The sequence below is a fragment of the Tachyglossus aculeatus genome, chromosome 12 (assembly GCF_015852505.1).
Source record: "Tachyglossus aculeatus isolate mTacAcu1 chromosome 12, mTacAcu1.pri, whole genome shotgun sequence".
NCBI classification, from domain to species: domain Eukaryota; kingdom Metazoa; phylum Chordata; class Mammalia; order Monotremata; family Tachyglossidae; genus Tachyglossus; species Tachyglossus aculeatus.
In genome coordinates this window covers 18,293,864-18,309,947 of record NC_052077.1, presented here as the reverse complement: position 1 = coordinate 18,309,947, position 16,084 = coordinate 18,293,864, and the positions used below count along the sequence as shown (strand labels likewise).

Here is a 16,084-nt window from a genome sequence, read left to right as displayed (position 1 = left end):
GAGCAAATTTAGGAGCGATGTGTAGATTTGCTCCTAATCCATCCAAAAATGCATAGTTTAAATCACTTCTCTCTCCTTTGCCTCTTTGCGTATTGAAAGGTTCTCAACTCTGGAAATCTGAGACTCCCACTCCCTTGACCCTTTCTGATAGACTTCCTTAGAACACAACACAAGACACACTCGAACCATACTCTAAATATTTATGTTATGACCTCAGAACAGCAGCAGGGCCAAAATCAGTGCCCTCATCTAGTTCTTGCCTGTCACTAAACATTGGCTCTAGTGACATTTTTCTCAGTCCTTTGAGTGTCAGAATTCCAGGCAGACCTGTTGATCTGTAATTCTTACGATCGTAATCCATCCATCCACGTGTATTTCCATTGTTTGTATTTATGTTTGTGTACTCTAACTTGGTATTTATTTACTGTGTTTTCTGATCTCCCCCCATTAGACAGTGTGCACCTTAAAACCAGGGCCTTTCTTTCGGAATTTTCTTCTGACTTTAATATAGCAGTCTCCACATTGTAGTAAGTTCAATAAGTCCTCTTGATTGTTGGGTCCAAGGTTGCTTTAGTTTAGGAATATTTGGGAGCTCTGTTAACTCTCTATAGAGTGCTACAGTAATCTTATTTTCCAGAAATCGTAACAAATATGACTCCTAAATGCCCATGTGCACATTGTGCAGAGCTTGTTGTTAAATGATTCAAGTTAGGGGCAAAGTTCCTGCTATATAGACAGCATCAAACAGACACAATCATGTGAGAACTTTTTGCAAAGATTGTATTCTTTGTATTATTCAGGATGACCAGCTTTCTACAGCCCCACCTTCTTGCATTAAATTTTCATTTTTCTTCTCCCTGGAAAAGAAAAATCAAAAAGAATGTAGAACATAAGCTTCAGTATTCACATTCTCATTGAAGTAGTAACCCAAGCCACAACTAACTCTGACAGTAATTCTGCAAATGTCAACTGTGCTTTTATAGGATCCTATAGTAGCAGTCATCATCGTCATTATCATCAAAAGAAATGTAAGTGTATCAGTAGTACTGTGACATATGCTCATAATTAGCTAATTCAAAAGACCCAACAGAATGTGCACATTTGGTTTAGTTGCACTATTTTTAACAGTTCATTGTTTCTAAATTGAAAAAAAAAATCAAATTTGGCATTTAGTCAGAGACAACTAAACTATTATTTTTATTATTAGCACTGATACTAAGGATGGTATTAAGCACACGCTCTGTTCCAAACACTCTAAATTCTGGGGTAGGTGCAAGAAATTCATATCAGACACAATCCCTGTCCCACATGGGGCTCCCAGTCTAAGGAGGAGGGAGAAAAGGTATACAGGCCCCATTTTGCAGATGAGAAAACTAAGGCACAGAACAGTTAAGTGATTTGCCCAAGGTCACAGAGCAGGCAGGTGGTGAAGTGGGACCAGAATCCAGGTCTCATAATGCTGGTCTCACCCACTTTTCAGCTGGTCACACTGCCTCCAGTCTATCATAGGCTTTGTCATTCCATGCTTTATATAATCATCAGTAGTATTTATCAAGTGCTTACTATGTGCAGAGCACAGTACTAAGCACTTGGGAGAATACAGTACAGCAGAGTTGGAAGTCATGTTCCCTGCCCACAATGAGCTTACAGTCTAGAGGGTGAGACAGACATTAATACAGTAAATAATTTGTAATATATAATTTATAGATGTATACCTAAGTGCTGTTTATATTCATCAATATTATAGTAGTTTCCTAAGTGTACTAATTAAATGACTGGAATTTGAGCCCTAACTGTAGCACTGTACTCTTAGACAAATTATTTAATATTTGGTCCCCTTCTCAAAAAGAGAGTAGCTCTGGAGTCCTGGCGTTACACTTTTAGAATGGTAACTCTTAGGCTCAAATGTTATATTCAGTTTAATCGATCACTATTGAATTGGTGGCGGTGGGACTGGTCTATTCGTGCACCCTATTTATCCGACAGTCATAAAGAATGAGAAAGAATCATCCTGAATCTTCATTTAAGTAAAATGTATAGGTCTCAGGTGGGGGGAAAAAATAATAAAAATTAGTTGTTGAGCACTTGCCTAACAGTTGAAAGCTTAAACCCTTGCAGAATTTGCCAAAATTTCTACAGAGATTTAAAAGACGCTGTCGAGCACTGAGACAGTAAGGGTAGAGTCCTAGCATGTGATTGGTTCGGAAAGGCCAGAGTTCAACTTCCGTGTTCTTGAAAGCTAATTAAATAATTTCTGACAGCTGGGAGACACAGAACTCAAGACAGAGTAACAGAGGGTTTACCCCTTCTTGTCTAATGATGTTTTTTGTCACATGTGACATTTATCAGAATCAGCTCTAAGTGGTTATAGCATCAGGAGGTCGGGTGGCTGATTTTTGTCTCTTCCAAGGCAGAAGACAGCTGATGACAAAACAAAAATACTTAAATGAAGTCGCTGAAGTCAGAAGCTGAATAGGTGCAACAGCTGCAGTTTTCATGCTGAATCACAGGGCACTGTTGTAGTATTTAGCAGGCAGGATAAGGTTTATATATACACACACACACACCCCAAAGAGAAAGTAAATTCAGGCAACTGGCCTAAAAGAAACTTAAAGGGTCTTTCTATTATTTTTTGAGTTCCTTTCATGAGCATATATGTTTGTGGTAAAACTCTGACGATATGGGAATATCAGCATCTATTTTTGTTCTTTTAGCTTATTCATGAAAGGGGGGTTTGTGTATGTATTCACATATAAATCCCCAGAACATGTACATAAAATCAGGATGGATTCCAAGTGTGTTATGGCACTGATGATCATAATAAATAAGCTTATTGTGATTCAAGACATATGTATGAGGCACCAATTTTGCCTAGAAGGTCAAGAAAGATCAAGGGTAGCTTTTTTGTGTGTGTTTGTGTGCCCTTTAATTTTTTTAAGCGCTATTTTTTATATTACAGAAAAGGTGAGCAAAGAGCACAATCACACTAAAGACAACACCATTCGGACCACCACCAGGTAAGCAGTCCACATTTTTGACCCTTTTGAGGACCATCAAATCGAGCAATTAAACATATTAACCTTGCAACCCCTTCCTAGTAGGATCCCCAGCCCCTCCCATCTCAGTCACTGAAGAGGCATCTTGTTCTGAGGCTTTTGTTATGCATCAAAGCAGCCTGGGCCAAAGGGCCTCTCCACCTCCCAAGTTGTGCAGAATGTTCTGGCCATCACCTCATCACCATTTAATATGGAAACACTTGGGGATTTTACTTGTTTCTCCCACTTGATTCAAGGAGAAGTTTCTCAAGGATCATTCTGTGTGGAGCTCTGTAATCACGTATCCTAGTAGGTGCCCATTTACCCAGTTTTCCGCTTGACTTTTAGACTGTGAGCCCACTGTTGGGTAGGGACTGTCTCTACATTTTGCCATCTTATACTTCCCAAGCGCTTAGTACAGTGCTCTGCACACAGTAAGCCCTCAATAAATACGATTGATTGATTGATTGACTGTCTCCAGCCCAGTGTGTTACGGCACTGGAGGCCCTTATAATAATAATGATGGCATTTGTTAAGCACTTACTATGTGCAAAGCACGGTTCTAAGTGCTGGGGAGGATACAAGGTGATCAGATTGTCCCACGCAGGGCTCACAGTCTTCATCCCCATTTTACAGATGAGGTAACTGAGGCACAGAGAAGTTAAGTGACTTGCCCAAAGTCACACAGCTGACGATTGGCGGAGCAAGGATTTGAACCCATGACCTCTGACTCCCAAGCCCTTGCTCTTTCCATTGAGCCGTGCCTTTATTTTCAGCACCTAGGTTCTCTTCTTCCCCCTCCCCACCAACACCCCCAACCTCATCTCCTGATGAGAAGTCTCTATGATAACTATTGTAATAGTAATAATAACTGTGATATTTGTTTAGAACTTACTACACTGTTCTAAGTGCAGGGGTAGAAACAAGGTAAACAGGTTGGATACAGTCCCTATCCCAAATGAGACTCACAATCTAAATAGGAGGGAGATCAGGTGTTGCATCTCCATTTTTAGAGTTGAGGAATTCAGTCACTAAGTGCTTACCTTGTGCAGAACACTGTACTCTGCTTTGGAGAGTGCAGTGTAACAGATTTGGTAGATGTGTTCCTTGCCCAAAAAGAGCTTTCAGTCTAGAGAGGGAGACAGACGTTAAAATAAATCGTGGATTTGTATATAAGTGTTGTGGGGTGAACAAGGGGTACAAATCAGAAGTTAAGCAACTTGCCCAAGGTCACATATCAAGCAAGTAGAAGAGGCAGGATTAGAACCCAGACCCCGGATTAGAACCTGGGTTCCCTGACTCTCAAGCCCGTGATTTTTCCCTCTAGGCCACAGTGCTTCTGGCTTGGGAATGCTGCCTCTGTTCCCAGGGGACCTGCATTGGGGGGACCCCAATGGTGGAGGGTGGGCAGGTGAAATGCTTGTTCATGTGATGGCATTGTTAGGCTGCCTGCACAGTGCAACACATTCATTCATTCATTGTTGTATTGAGCACTTACTGTGTGCAGAGCACTGTACTAAGCACTTGGAAAGTACAGTTCAGCAGCAGATAGAGACAATCCATACCCAACAACGGGCTCAAAGCTAGACGGGGGCAGCCAGACATCAAAACAAGTAAACAGGCATCAATAGCATCAATATAAATAAATAGAATTATAGATATATGCACCTTATATGATATTAATAAAAATAAATAGAATAATAAATATGTACATATATTCACAAGTGATGTGGGGCAGGGAGATGGGGGAGAGCAGAGGGAGGGAGCTGGGGCGATGGAAGAAGAGCAGAGGAAAAAGGGGGCTTAGTCTGGGAAGGCTTCCTGAAGGAGACAAACATCGTGTAAATCTGGGGGTCTAGTATCCTCGGTGCCATCAGTGACTACTTTGTATCTGGCTATAAACAGCAGCTCCACTTAGAAAAAACTAGTGCCCTGGGGAAGCTACCACAGGGGGATGCTGCCTCAGAATCACCTTTGGTCCTTCACAGCTGCTCGTAGTGCTGTGAGTTGGCACAAAATGTGAGGTCATATAATGAGATAGACAGCTAAGGCCATTCTTGGATTTTCTTGAGAAAATGCACATACAAACACCAACAGGGATTCTGTTTATTTTTGGCTTCTACAACCATGCAGAATCAGAAGCACAAAAGAGGCTTACTGTTTTCTCCCTCCCCCATGGATCACCCCCCTTGGGTAGCACTCTTAAAAATGTTGGCCTGTGTCCGATTTTTTTTTCTTTTAATTGGAATTTTCCTTTTAAGTAACGAAGATCAAGTAGAAATTAAAGCAGCTTGAACTTGCCCAGTACAGTGTTCATGAGGGCAGAAATCCAGATTCTAGCATTATAGGAGAAGGAGTTGTTCCAGTGAGGTAGAGTCTGCTCCTGCAGAAGGTAGGAGCAGCCGCTGGGTCCCTCCGCCCGACAGTGGCGCAGGACAGGGGACCGAGAGCGACAGAGGTGGTCACTTCACCTAGGTTTTGTCCACTTTCCTTTCCTCCCCTCCCTCACCTGTCTGCAACCACAGTGATCCACCTAGTATTAAGTGACCAGCAATTTTGGAGAGAAGGGAAAAGCGTAACTCAGTAATGAGTCAATCAGCGGTATTTATTAAGCTCATACTATGTGCAGAGCACTGTACTGTGCACCTGGGAGAATGCAGTACAACGTTCCCGGCCCACAACAAGCTTACAGCCTAGAGGAATTCACCTATCTATTAATTGGGCTCTTGAGCTGTGGTTTTTTTTTTTTTGCCCCAATTATCGCTAACCCTCTTCTTCTCCGGTTCTTAAGTATGTTCATCATCATCATCATCGTCAGTCGTATTTATTGAGCGCTTACTATGTGCAGAGCACTGTACTAAGCGCTTGGGAAGTACAAATTGGCAACATATAGAGACAGTCCCTACCCAACAGTGGGCTCACAGTCTAAAAGGGGGAGACAGAGAACAAAACCAAACATACTAACAAAATAAAATAAATAGAATAGATATGTACAAATAAATTAAATAAATAAATAGAGTAAAAAAAATATGTACAAACATATATACATATATACAGGTGCTGTGGGGAAGGGAGGGAGGTAAGATGGGGGGATGGAGAGGGGGATGAGGGGGAGAGGAAGGAAGGGGCTCAGTCTGGGAAGGCCTCCTGGAGGAGGTGAGCTCTCAGCAGGGCCTTGAATGTTCAGAAAACAAGAAGGCACGCACACATACTCTAGGCTCCAAGAGAAGCAGCGTGGCTCAATGGAAAGAGCCTCTGGCTTGGGAGTCAGAGGTCATGGGTTCAAATCCTGGCTTTGCCAATTGTCAGCTGTGTGACCTTGGGCAAGTCACTTAACTTCTCTGGGCCTCGGTTACCTCATCTGTAAAATGGGGATGAAGACTGTGAGCCCCCCGTGGGACAACCCGATGACCTTTTATCCTCCCCAGCACTTAGAACAGTGCTTTGCACATAGTAAGTGCTTAACAAATGCCATCATTATTATTATTATTACCTCATTTGGACCGGCTATAGATGTTGAAACTGCCTGGCAGATTAGGCATAATTTAATTTATGTCCAGATATTTGGGTCCTCTGCATTGTTGTTGGTTTTTGTTTGTTTTTAGCCATAAGGAAGTATCACAGTGTAATATTAGGTTACTCCTCATTGGGTGTGTTCAAGAATGTGTAAGGGAAAGAGGGGTGATTAGTGAAAATTTCATGTGCGGAAAGGGTAGTGATTAGTGAAATCTTGTTTGCTGATTTGTTTGTTTTTTAAATCACAACTAGCCTAGCTTGTTAGCGTCAGGCTGAGATACCATTGATTCTGTGCTGCAGAATTCTCAATGCACAATTCTTTAGCAAAACCTGTAGCCCTTGGGAAGTTAGAAACTGGAACGCTTAAAGCCCTCTTGTACTCTCCTAAGTCTGCCAAGCTCGGTTGTTTTCCAGCAGACAGCTTGCTGAATTACTTCACCCTCTAAATGTGTCTCTCTATTCTACATTCTCACCTCTCGGCTTCACGCGGGGCAAAAATCAAGCTAGTCTCTGCCACCGAGGTTTCTTCGTCTGAGTTGACTGATAGCAGGGAAGGAAAAAATAATTTGTGTGCTGTTAGCATTCAGTGTTTCAGTGCAGAACATCGTATTTTTTGTGGTCAGATCACCATTCTTGAAAGGCTGAGATTTTGTGGGGAATACCGTCTTGTGGGGAAACTGAAGGTGTATCGGGATGGCCTATATGCCTGCCTAGCCTCCGATCTCAATCTTCCCTACCGTGAGATGGTAAGAGCAGCAACCAACTCAACTTGGAGATGACTCAGGGCAGACGAGGGTGGAAGAGCTGGCGACTTTTACTCAGGGTCCGTCCACTTTCTCTCTCATTCATTCAATTGTATTGAGCGCTTACTGTGTGCAGAGCACTGTACTAAGCGCTTGACTCTCACCCCCTCACCTGCTTGCCTCCTCTGTTGTACCAACCCTGGACCAACCCTTCCTTCTTCCTACTGGCTGCAGATGTCATTTAAGGATTTTCCTTTCCTGGTTGGTGATCTCTTAAATCCACCCGCAGAGTAGAAGAGACGAGCTGAAGCAAAACACCTGGAAAATTGACTGCAATATAATTAAATATCGACTTTGCCAGCGAACTGCTTTCCTGAAGTCCACCCTGAAGCTGTTTGTCCCTTCTATCCTCCCACCCCCAAAATGACCAATATCAGATTTGCGGTCCTTTCTGGTGATCTCTTAAAAGGGTGTCCTTTGGTCATATCTTCAACAACATCCTTTGCAAAACCCCCAAATTTTTATGGTTCTTCATTTCCTAATCTCAGGATGTTTAGATCAATCTTATCAGTTAGTTTTAAGACTTCCTTTCTCCATTTTCTTTGAAGAACGTGACAGTTCAGTAGAACAGTCCAGAATTACATGCAATTTGGTTTCAAATTCCACCTGATTACTCGACTTCCCTAGATGCATTTTAATGGATTAACTTGCAGAGTAGCCTGACTTTTGATCTCCGTGGCAGACTCTTGCAGAATGTCAGCTACTGCGTTCCTCTGTTGTCCCTCAGAGTGTCCTGGAGAAGGGCCCTGAGTAAGGGAGGGAGAAATTGGTCTTTTCCTCAACCTTCCCGGTATTTTCACTCCACACCTAATCAGTCATCGGACTCATTTCAACCTGTACATTCCAGCATCAGACACAAAATAAAGATAGAGCTACCCATGAGGAACTCTAGCATGCCCCAGTGACTGGGTAAAGGGATAGTAGTTCCCCATGGCAGACTGGAGGAAATCAGGATAACGTCTAGCCAACTCTTGATTAAATAGGGGTACTTTGCTTCACCTCTTCCAGTCGATCAATCAGTTGTATTTATTGAGTGCTTACTGGGTGCAGAGCACCATACTAAGCATTTGGGGGAGTACAATAGCATTAGTAGACCTAATCCTGCCCACAAAGAGATTACAATCTGGTGGGGAGAAGGAGGAAAAAATAATTTACAAATACTATTTGAGGAAGTGCTCAAATAGAGTTGGGGGGCATCAGAGGCAATGAATGACTTGCAGCTTTGGTTAGTCCAGCGCTTAGAACAGTGCTCGGCACATAGTAAGTGCTTAACAAATGCCATCATTATATACTGTAGTGGTGCAAGGTGCAACCCAGCCAGCTACATTTTTTTCTATTGGCTAGAATTGCTAATAAAACATTTCGTTGGTGGGGATGGTTGAAGCATTTTGAGGAATTATATGTGGTTTTTAACTGTCCGTGTTCCCCATTACCAGGAGTATTTGAAAGCTGGTAGAATCTGATTTTCTGTTGCAGGGTTTGGAGAATTCCTGGATCCTTTCCACCCAAAAGCTTATTCTCAGCTGTCAAGGAGCATAATCTTGCTTAAAGGCAGAGGTGTGAAACAATCCCCCCCAATAAATAATGTATTTAGATGGGCAGATCAATCCGCCCAGCAACTAGAGGAGGGAGACAGCATGGCATTAGGTTAGCAAAAGATGATAGTAGAAGTTCTAGAACCCCATTGAAAGAAAATATTTTCTGGTCCCAAGAATGCTTTGGAATAAAAAGATGACTGAGCTGCAAATGTTTGCAACTTAATCCTGGCCTAGAAAATCAATATAAATGGGAAAATAGTCATGAGTACCCTCTGGGATAGGACACAGGGTCAGCTAATGGAACTGGCTCTCCTAACTTTGTCTTATCTGATATATGGCAGGTGAGTGTGTTGGTCATTAAAGTATGTCTTTATTGTTTCGACTAAGACTGACAGTCCTGATTTTTGGGGGGAGGTGGGGGGCAGGGTAAACTTCCCCCAAATCAAGATTTGATTGGAAATGGTAGCCAAAGTGACCATTTTCAGATGAATTCACAGAAGGTGTGAAACTACAGGTAGAGAAGATCTGCATTTTGTGATAGGGACCATCAGACAGCCAGGTGCTGGATAAGATCAAAATAAGAAAATAGAAGCCTAGAGAACGAATCAGATACCCCCCCGACAGATAAACTGGACATGCTTAGTGTCATGTAACAAACACCTTTGACTAAACAACAAGTTCCAATAACCCTCTTATTCTTTTTTTCTCACAAACAGGTCAATGTTAGAATATAGTTATTGTTGCATTTTGTTGCTTTTACTCATAAAGAGGGCTAATGATTTTTCTGAATATGCTCTCTGCAAGTAGATGAAAGCCAAAAACAAAGTACTGTGCCAACACAAGTGTAACTTTCCCAAATTCAGGGAAAAAAAGAAGGAAATGAGGAAAAGGAAATTCCCAAAATGGAAATTATTATTGTTATGATTCATGGAATGCTAACAGTCTATTAGGCACTGTCCAGACCACAGAATTTGACTGTGGGTTTGACAAGTATGATGATATAGTGCGTTACTAAAAAGCTAAGAGAAATAACTTTAATTCATGAGAAAATGACATGTTGCCTGTTTAAAAGGATAGCATCACACAATGCCAAAAGGATCTAAAAATCTATAAGGTACCAGATTTCTGTCAAAAAAATTCACAGTGTGCAGGAGAAACACCTGTAGAATTCAGCCAGAAGTGAGATCTAGCAAACTAGTGGTTTTTAGGTGCTCCTTCATCTCCCGAATTTTATGGCTCTCTGGTAAATATTGCACTTAGACCCATAATGCACATAGTATGCAATTCAGAGAGATTCATACCAGGATTATGATTGGATGACTTGGGGGCCCTGCTGTCCCAAGAATGACCCCCTTCATTTATTGCATTTTCTAATGCACTTCATCTTTAAAAAATGGTCTGTTACTGTAGTTGCTTGATTTTGATTTTCCTCTCAGTTTTTCTTCTACGTGTCCCGTCTCTACATTCCTCACTTCTTCCTCTACTTCACAGAGATTACATGGAGCAGGAAAAAGAGAAGTATGCCTGCTCCCTTCTTGATTCTTGCTCCCTTCTGTCTATACTTCTTGGCCCAATGTGGGCACAGAAGTACTCACCTTTGGGGGGAACACTTTCTAATGTTTCCAGGCATTGGGGCACTCTGAAGAAGCAGGGAGAAGCTCATCTGTCTGACCACTGATCCCTTGCCCATGTCTTCCCTCCATCGTGGAACTCATTCTCTCCACCTTCAGAGCCCTCTTAAAATCACACCTCCTCCAAGAAGCCTTCCCTAACTAATCCCTCATTTTTTTATATAGTATTTGTAAAGTGCGTACTATGTGCCAGGCACTGTACTAAGAGCTGGGTAGATACAAAGTAACTAAGTTGCACACAGTCCCTGTCCCACCTGGGGCTCACAGTCTCAATCCTGGCCTAGTTGCAAGAACACGGGTTTGGGAGTCAGAGGACGTGGGTTCTAATTCCGCTCCGCCACTTGTCTGCTGTGTGATCTTGGGCAAGTCACTTCACTTCTCTGTGCCTCAGTTACCTCATCTGCAAAATGAGGATTAAGACAGTGAGCCCCACGTGGGACAACCTGATAACCTTCTCTCTGTCCCAGTGCTTAGAACAGTGCTTGGCATATAGTAAACACTTAATAAATACCATAATTGTTATCATTATGATTATACAGATAAGGTAACTAAGACAAAGAGAAGTGACGTGACTTGCCCACGGTCATCAGACAGGGGAATGGTGGAGCTGAGATTAGAACCCAGGTCCTTCTGACTACCACTGGGCCATGCTGTTTCTCATTTCCTCTATTTGCCCTTTCTTCTGCGTAGCCTGTATGCACCTGGATCTTTAGCCTTAATGCATGTGATAGTCACCTCAACCCTAGCCCCTCAGCACTTAAGTGCTTATCTGAGTACTCTCCCATTCCCCTCTGAATAATTTATCTTAATGTCTGTCTCCCCCTCTAGAATGTCAGCTCCTTTTTGCAGGGAATGTCTCTTTCAACTCTACTGCACTGTCCTTGCCAAGCAGCTAGTACAGTGCTTGACACGTAATAAGCACTTAACAAATACCATCGATTGAATGATTGGGGACTGGAGCGGTCTCTGGGCGGATTTTATGTGAGCAAAGTGCAGAAGGTGCTCTCTGTCATGAATTATTCTCTTCAGTCTTATCGGCGATTCATAGATAAAAGTGTTTGAACATGAAGGTTAATATTGTATGTAGTATACATAAATAGTTAATGGATTGGTAGACTCATCTGAGCTGTAGGTGGGTGACCTGGTGGAAAGAGCACAGGCCTGAAAGTCAGAGGACTTGGGTTCTAATTTCGGCTCTGCCACTTGCTGTGTGACCTCGGGCAAGTCATTTCTTAACTACTTTGTGCTCCGTTTCCTTAATTGTTAAATGAGGATTAAATACCAATTCTCTTTCCTACTTAAGCTGTGAGCCCCACGGGGGAACGGGGACTGTGTCCAACCTGATTAACTTGTATCTTCCCCAGCACCTAGAAGAGTGTTTGACACATAGTACTTAACAAATGCCAATAAAAAAAATGCCCACCCTGAAAATATAACACTCCATAGACCCACCAAACAAGCCTGAACTCCTTGGATCACCCAACTTCCCAGATGTGAGATTTAACAACGGACTTATTCCAGTGAACAGACAATTTCCCACTACAGGCGATATGTGATCACAGAGACCACAGCCCCAAGATCAGACCATCAGGTTATTTAACTGGGTTGCACAACCTGACAGGCCGCAGCACTGATCTGAGGTAAAACGTTGAAGAGCATCAACCAGATCAGCTCAACAGCGAGCAATTTCCACACAGCCTGCAATGAAGATGTAATTTCTTTAGTTCCATTACTGCCCTCTCCTCTCAAAAGCTGTGCACATATGTGAATGTGGATGGCAGATTCTCAGAATCAGTAGTAGTGATTAATGTGTGTGTCTGAAGAGGTGGACCTTCGAGTACAGACACCCCTCCAAAAACAGTCGTCCTATTCTCCACCTTTTTTATGATATTTGTTGAGCACTTTCTGTGTGCCAGGATATATATCAAGCACTGGGGTAGATACAAGCTAATCAGGTTGACCATCATCTGTGTCCCTCATGGGGCTCACAAATCCCCTTTTTACAGATAAAGTAATTGAGGCACAGAGAAGTTATGTGACTTGCCCACGGCCACAGAGCAAACTAATGGAGCTGGGATTAGAACCTTCCGATTCCCAGGCCTGTGCTCCATTCACTAGACCACACCGTCTCTCACTATTTCATCTTGCAGTGATGATCTTTCTTACTTATTTTCTGATGGCGCTAATAGAGGAAAAGCAAATTCATAGGTTTGTTCAGGTGGAGATCAGGAGCTTTTCCTGCTTCCCTGGTCAGCTCTGACAGCTGGCTAAATTGAAACTGTACGTGATGACAAGGAAGGGCTGAGACAGGCAATAGCTTTGATCCTATTCCCTAATCAGAAGTTTTCTCTGAAAAGTTCCTCTGTGGATTTTATCAGCTGAGGCTGTAGCCGCAGGTACTCCAGTTTTGACCTCTGTTTAGGGATAAAGTAGCTTTGCAATTTGATGAGGCGGACCAAAGGAAGGTTAGAAGATCTAATGAAGGAGTGACCAAGTTCACTGAAATTATCAGCAAACTTCCAGATGGCAAATGTCCTTCCTCTCACTGCAAACTGAGATTAAGCTAATCTCTGTTCAAACCACCTCATCAGAAAAACTCATTGTCTTCCTTCTACAGAAAGTCAGATTCTGCTATGAGATTCAGGTCGGTAAATCTACAAGCTGACACCTAGCAAATCCAGACGTGCAGGATTCCCTTACTTGGCCCTGCAGCTGGCACAGATTCCCATGGCCTAGCCTCCGCACAGTGTGGTGCTTCATAAAACCTGCCATTGTGTTCCTTGCCCTTAAAGTTAGCTGGCTCAAGAGCTTCAGAAATTGGAATCTATTTTCTTGAAAACTCGTACCTTTAAAACCCTTTAAAGTACCTGTTTCTTTCCCTTTTCTTCCGTTACTTAACTTTTATATATGTTGTAGAGTATCAAAAAGGCCACATCATACCTTCGAGATATATTTGTGGATTTGTGGACCTTTAACTGGACACGGTCACCATCCTTGAGCTCTAAGTGCTCTGTCAGATTTCCCTTCCCTCTACGGAAACTGCCCTCTTAAAGGTCACCAGTGATCTCCTTATTGGCAAATCCAACGGCCTCTACTCCATCCTAATTCTCCTTGACCTCTCAGCTGTCTTCAACACTGTGGACCACTCCTTCTCCTGGAAATGTTGTCCAACCTTGGCTATTTTTCTTTTAAATGTATTTTACAGTTGTTGCCCCACTGAATGAAAATTCCTATAGCTATAATGGGGTTTTTATCCTTCCCTAGTGGGATGACTCCTCCATGGTGCATCCAGGGCCTGTTCTGTTGCTAGCACTTAGTAAGTGTCAAATGACAGGAATAGTTGTGACCTCTACTAGTACTCAGTTAAATATGTTACTGTCTAGAGTTATCTATTTATGAACTAATTTATCTAATTACTAATTTGCTTTTAAATTTGTTTCCATTTGGGACACTGAGGGGTCGACTTACCATTGACCAGTCAGTCATATGACTAAGGGTTGTTTCTCAATATTTCACATATCTTTTCGTAATAGGAAAATATGCCCATTAGGTAGACCAGGCATAGTCACCCAAGATTGACAGCTAGGAGAAGCAGCCATCAACTCACTACCTCTCCGAACACCTGCTGGTACCATTTATGAAGACTGGATTAAGTGGAGCGGTAATAATAATAATAATAATGGTACTTGTTAGGCACTTACTATGTGTCAAGCACTGTTCTAAGTGCTGGAGTAGATACAAGTTAATCATGTTGGACACAGTTCCTGTCCCACATGGGGCTCACATTCTCAATCCCCATTTTACAGGTGAGGTAACTGAGGCCCAGAGAAGTTAAGCTAGTCTCCCAAGGTCACACGGCAGACACGTGTGGCAGAGCCGAGATTAAAACCCAGAACCTTCTGACCCCCAGACCCGTGCTCAATCCACTAAGCCATGGTATTGCTTGGGCTCTCACACTTCATGTCTCCTACGAATCCTAGTGACCTCTTCCTTTACTTTAAAGGGTTTTAAGCTTCCTTTTACATGAGCTGTTTTGACTCCTGTCTGAATTTTCTGAGACTTCACCCGTGGCTATCTGTAGACTCTTAAACCCAGGAGAGTCAGGTTCTTGGACTTTCTTGTGTAGGTAAGCACTGTAGCTTCATTCTAACCCAGAAGGGGTTGGGAGTAGGGTCCCCATGCTTAGTTAGTCCCCCCCCATCTCTGGTCGCAGCAGTCCCGCATTTCAAGTATCATAGCATCGTTACCCCTTCCTAATTCAAGAATTACCTCAGGAATTTCAGCTTCCAGATTCTCCTCACCCTTCCCAAAGAAAGAAGAAGAAAATGGTTCTTTCTATCCCAGACATTTTCAATCCTTAAGGACTCCACCATTCTTTGCTTTCCTACCCATTCATTCTCCTAGAACACCCCCCATACGGGTTGCTGATGTACCAGTCAATTAAAAATGGCATTAGGAGCTCGTTCACCCCATCGCTCTCCAGAGATCACTGGAAATTGGTGACCCTGAATTAGAGGAGTCTCTGAATCGAAGCCTAGGATTCTTAGCCCTAGAGCAGCAACTGCAGGGAATAATGGGTGACCATGGAGACTTTGCAAGTCTTTGGACAGAACCAGCTTAACCCAACTTCAGCCTGAGGACAGCTCCACTCTTGGTTTAACTTTGGGAAAGGGGCTGAAATGTGGGTAGGTGATGATACACTAAGGCGCATCTGCATTCTTAATAAAATGGGTGGTGTCACCATGCTACAGGGAAAAATAGTCACACAACAGGTTTAAAGAACTAAGATTTTTTTAAAAGAAAAATTCAGTAGAAAAGTTTAAATTACATTTGTAAATATGTAACGCAACACATTTACATTTCTACTGAAAAGTTGTTGCTTAACATCCACAGAAGTTGATGAGACAATTGGGCAGTTTGTGTATCTAGAGACGCTTTTAAGAAGACATTCCATTATTGATGTTGATTTTTGTATCTCTTCCTCAGAGCTCACCTCCCTAAACTGGAAACTGGCGCATCAAAAATACTGCTGTTCTTATATATGAATCCCCATTTTGTAGCAATTTGGGACCATTCTTCTACATTGAAACTTGCTGGTAGCTTCCATTTACAAAATTCCTCTTGTGTTTTTTTCCAGCCCTTTCTTTTCAGAAGATACATTTAGACAATCACCATTCACCTCCAATTCAAAAGATGTATTGCCCAGTGAATCTGCGCTTCATGGAAGAACATCAGCCCCAGGTACCTAAGCCTTGTTGTTAACTTCACCTTGTTGTTAACTTCACTTCTGCCATTTTGTTATGAAAACAACAAAATTCTGTGCAAAATACTGTGTAAGTTTTGAAATACCTTCATTGTGGATGTTCTTCTCCGTCCTCTTAAATTCAGCTGAAAAAAATTGACGCTTAATACGAATGCTCACAAAAACTAAAAAAAAATAAAAAAACATGTAAAATACAACTTTTCCTTATTGCTTTTTGAAGCTTTGGTTTTGTTTCTGTCGTACTCTGGGTGACAACTCCCAACTCGGGTGAAGCAGGTATGGAAGAGTGTTAGCAGTT

General features: G+C 42.3%; 1 protein-coding gene across 5 annotated transcripts in view; it reads left to right on the top strand.

The window, feature by feature from the left end:
- Positions 1 to 16,084, top strand: part of ZNF827 (zinc finger protein 827) — a 150,497-nt gene that overhangs the window by 79,392 nt on the left and 55,021 nt on the right. For all 5 annotated transcript variants that reach the window (XM_038754920.1, XM_038754921.1, XM_038754923.1 and 2 more), the window contains exons 7-8: positions 2,960 to 3,017; positions 15,661 to 15,764. In XM_038754920.1, coding sequence (XP_038610848.1) covers positions 2,960 to 3,017; positions 15,661 to 15,764 — 162 coding nt within the window. The remainder of the gene's footprint in view (positions 1 to 2,959; positions 3,018 to 15,660; positions 15,765 to 16,084) is intronic.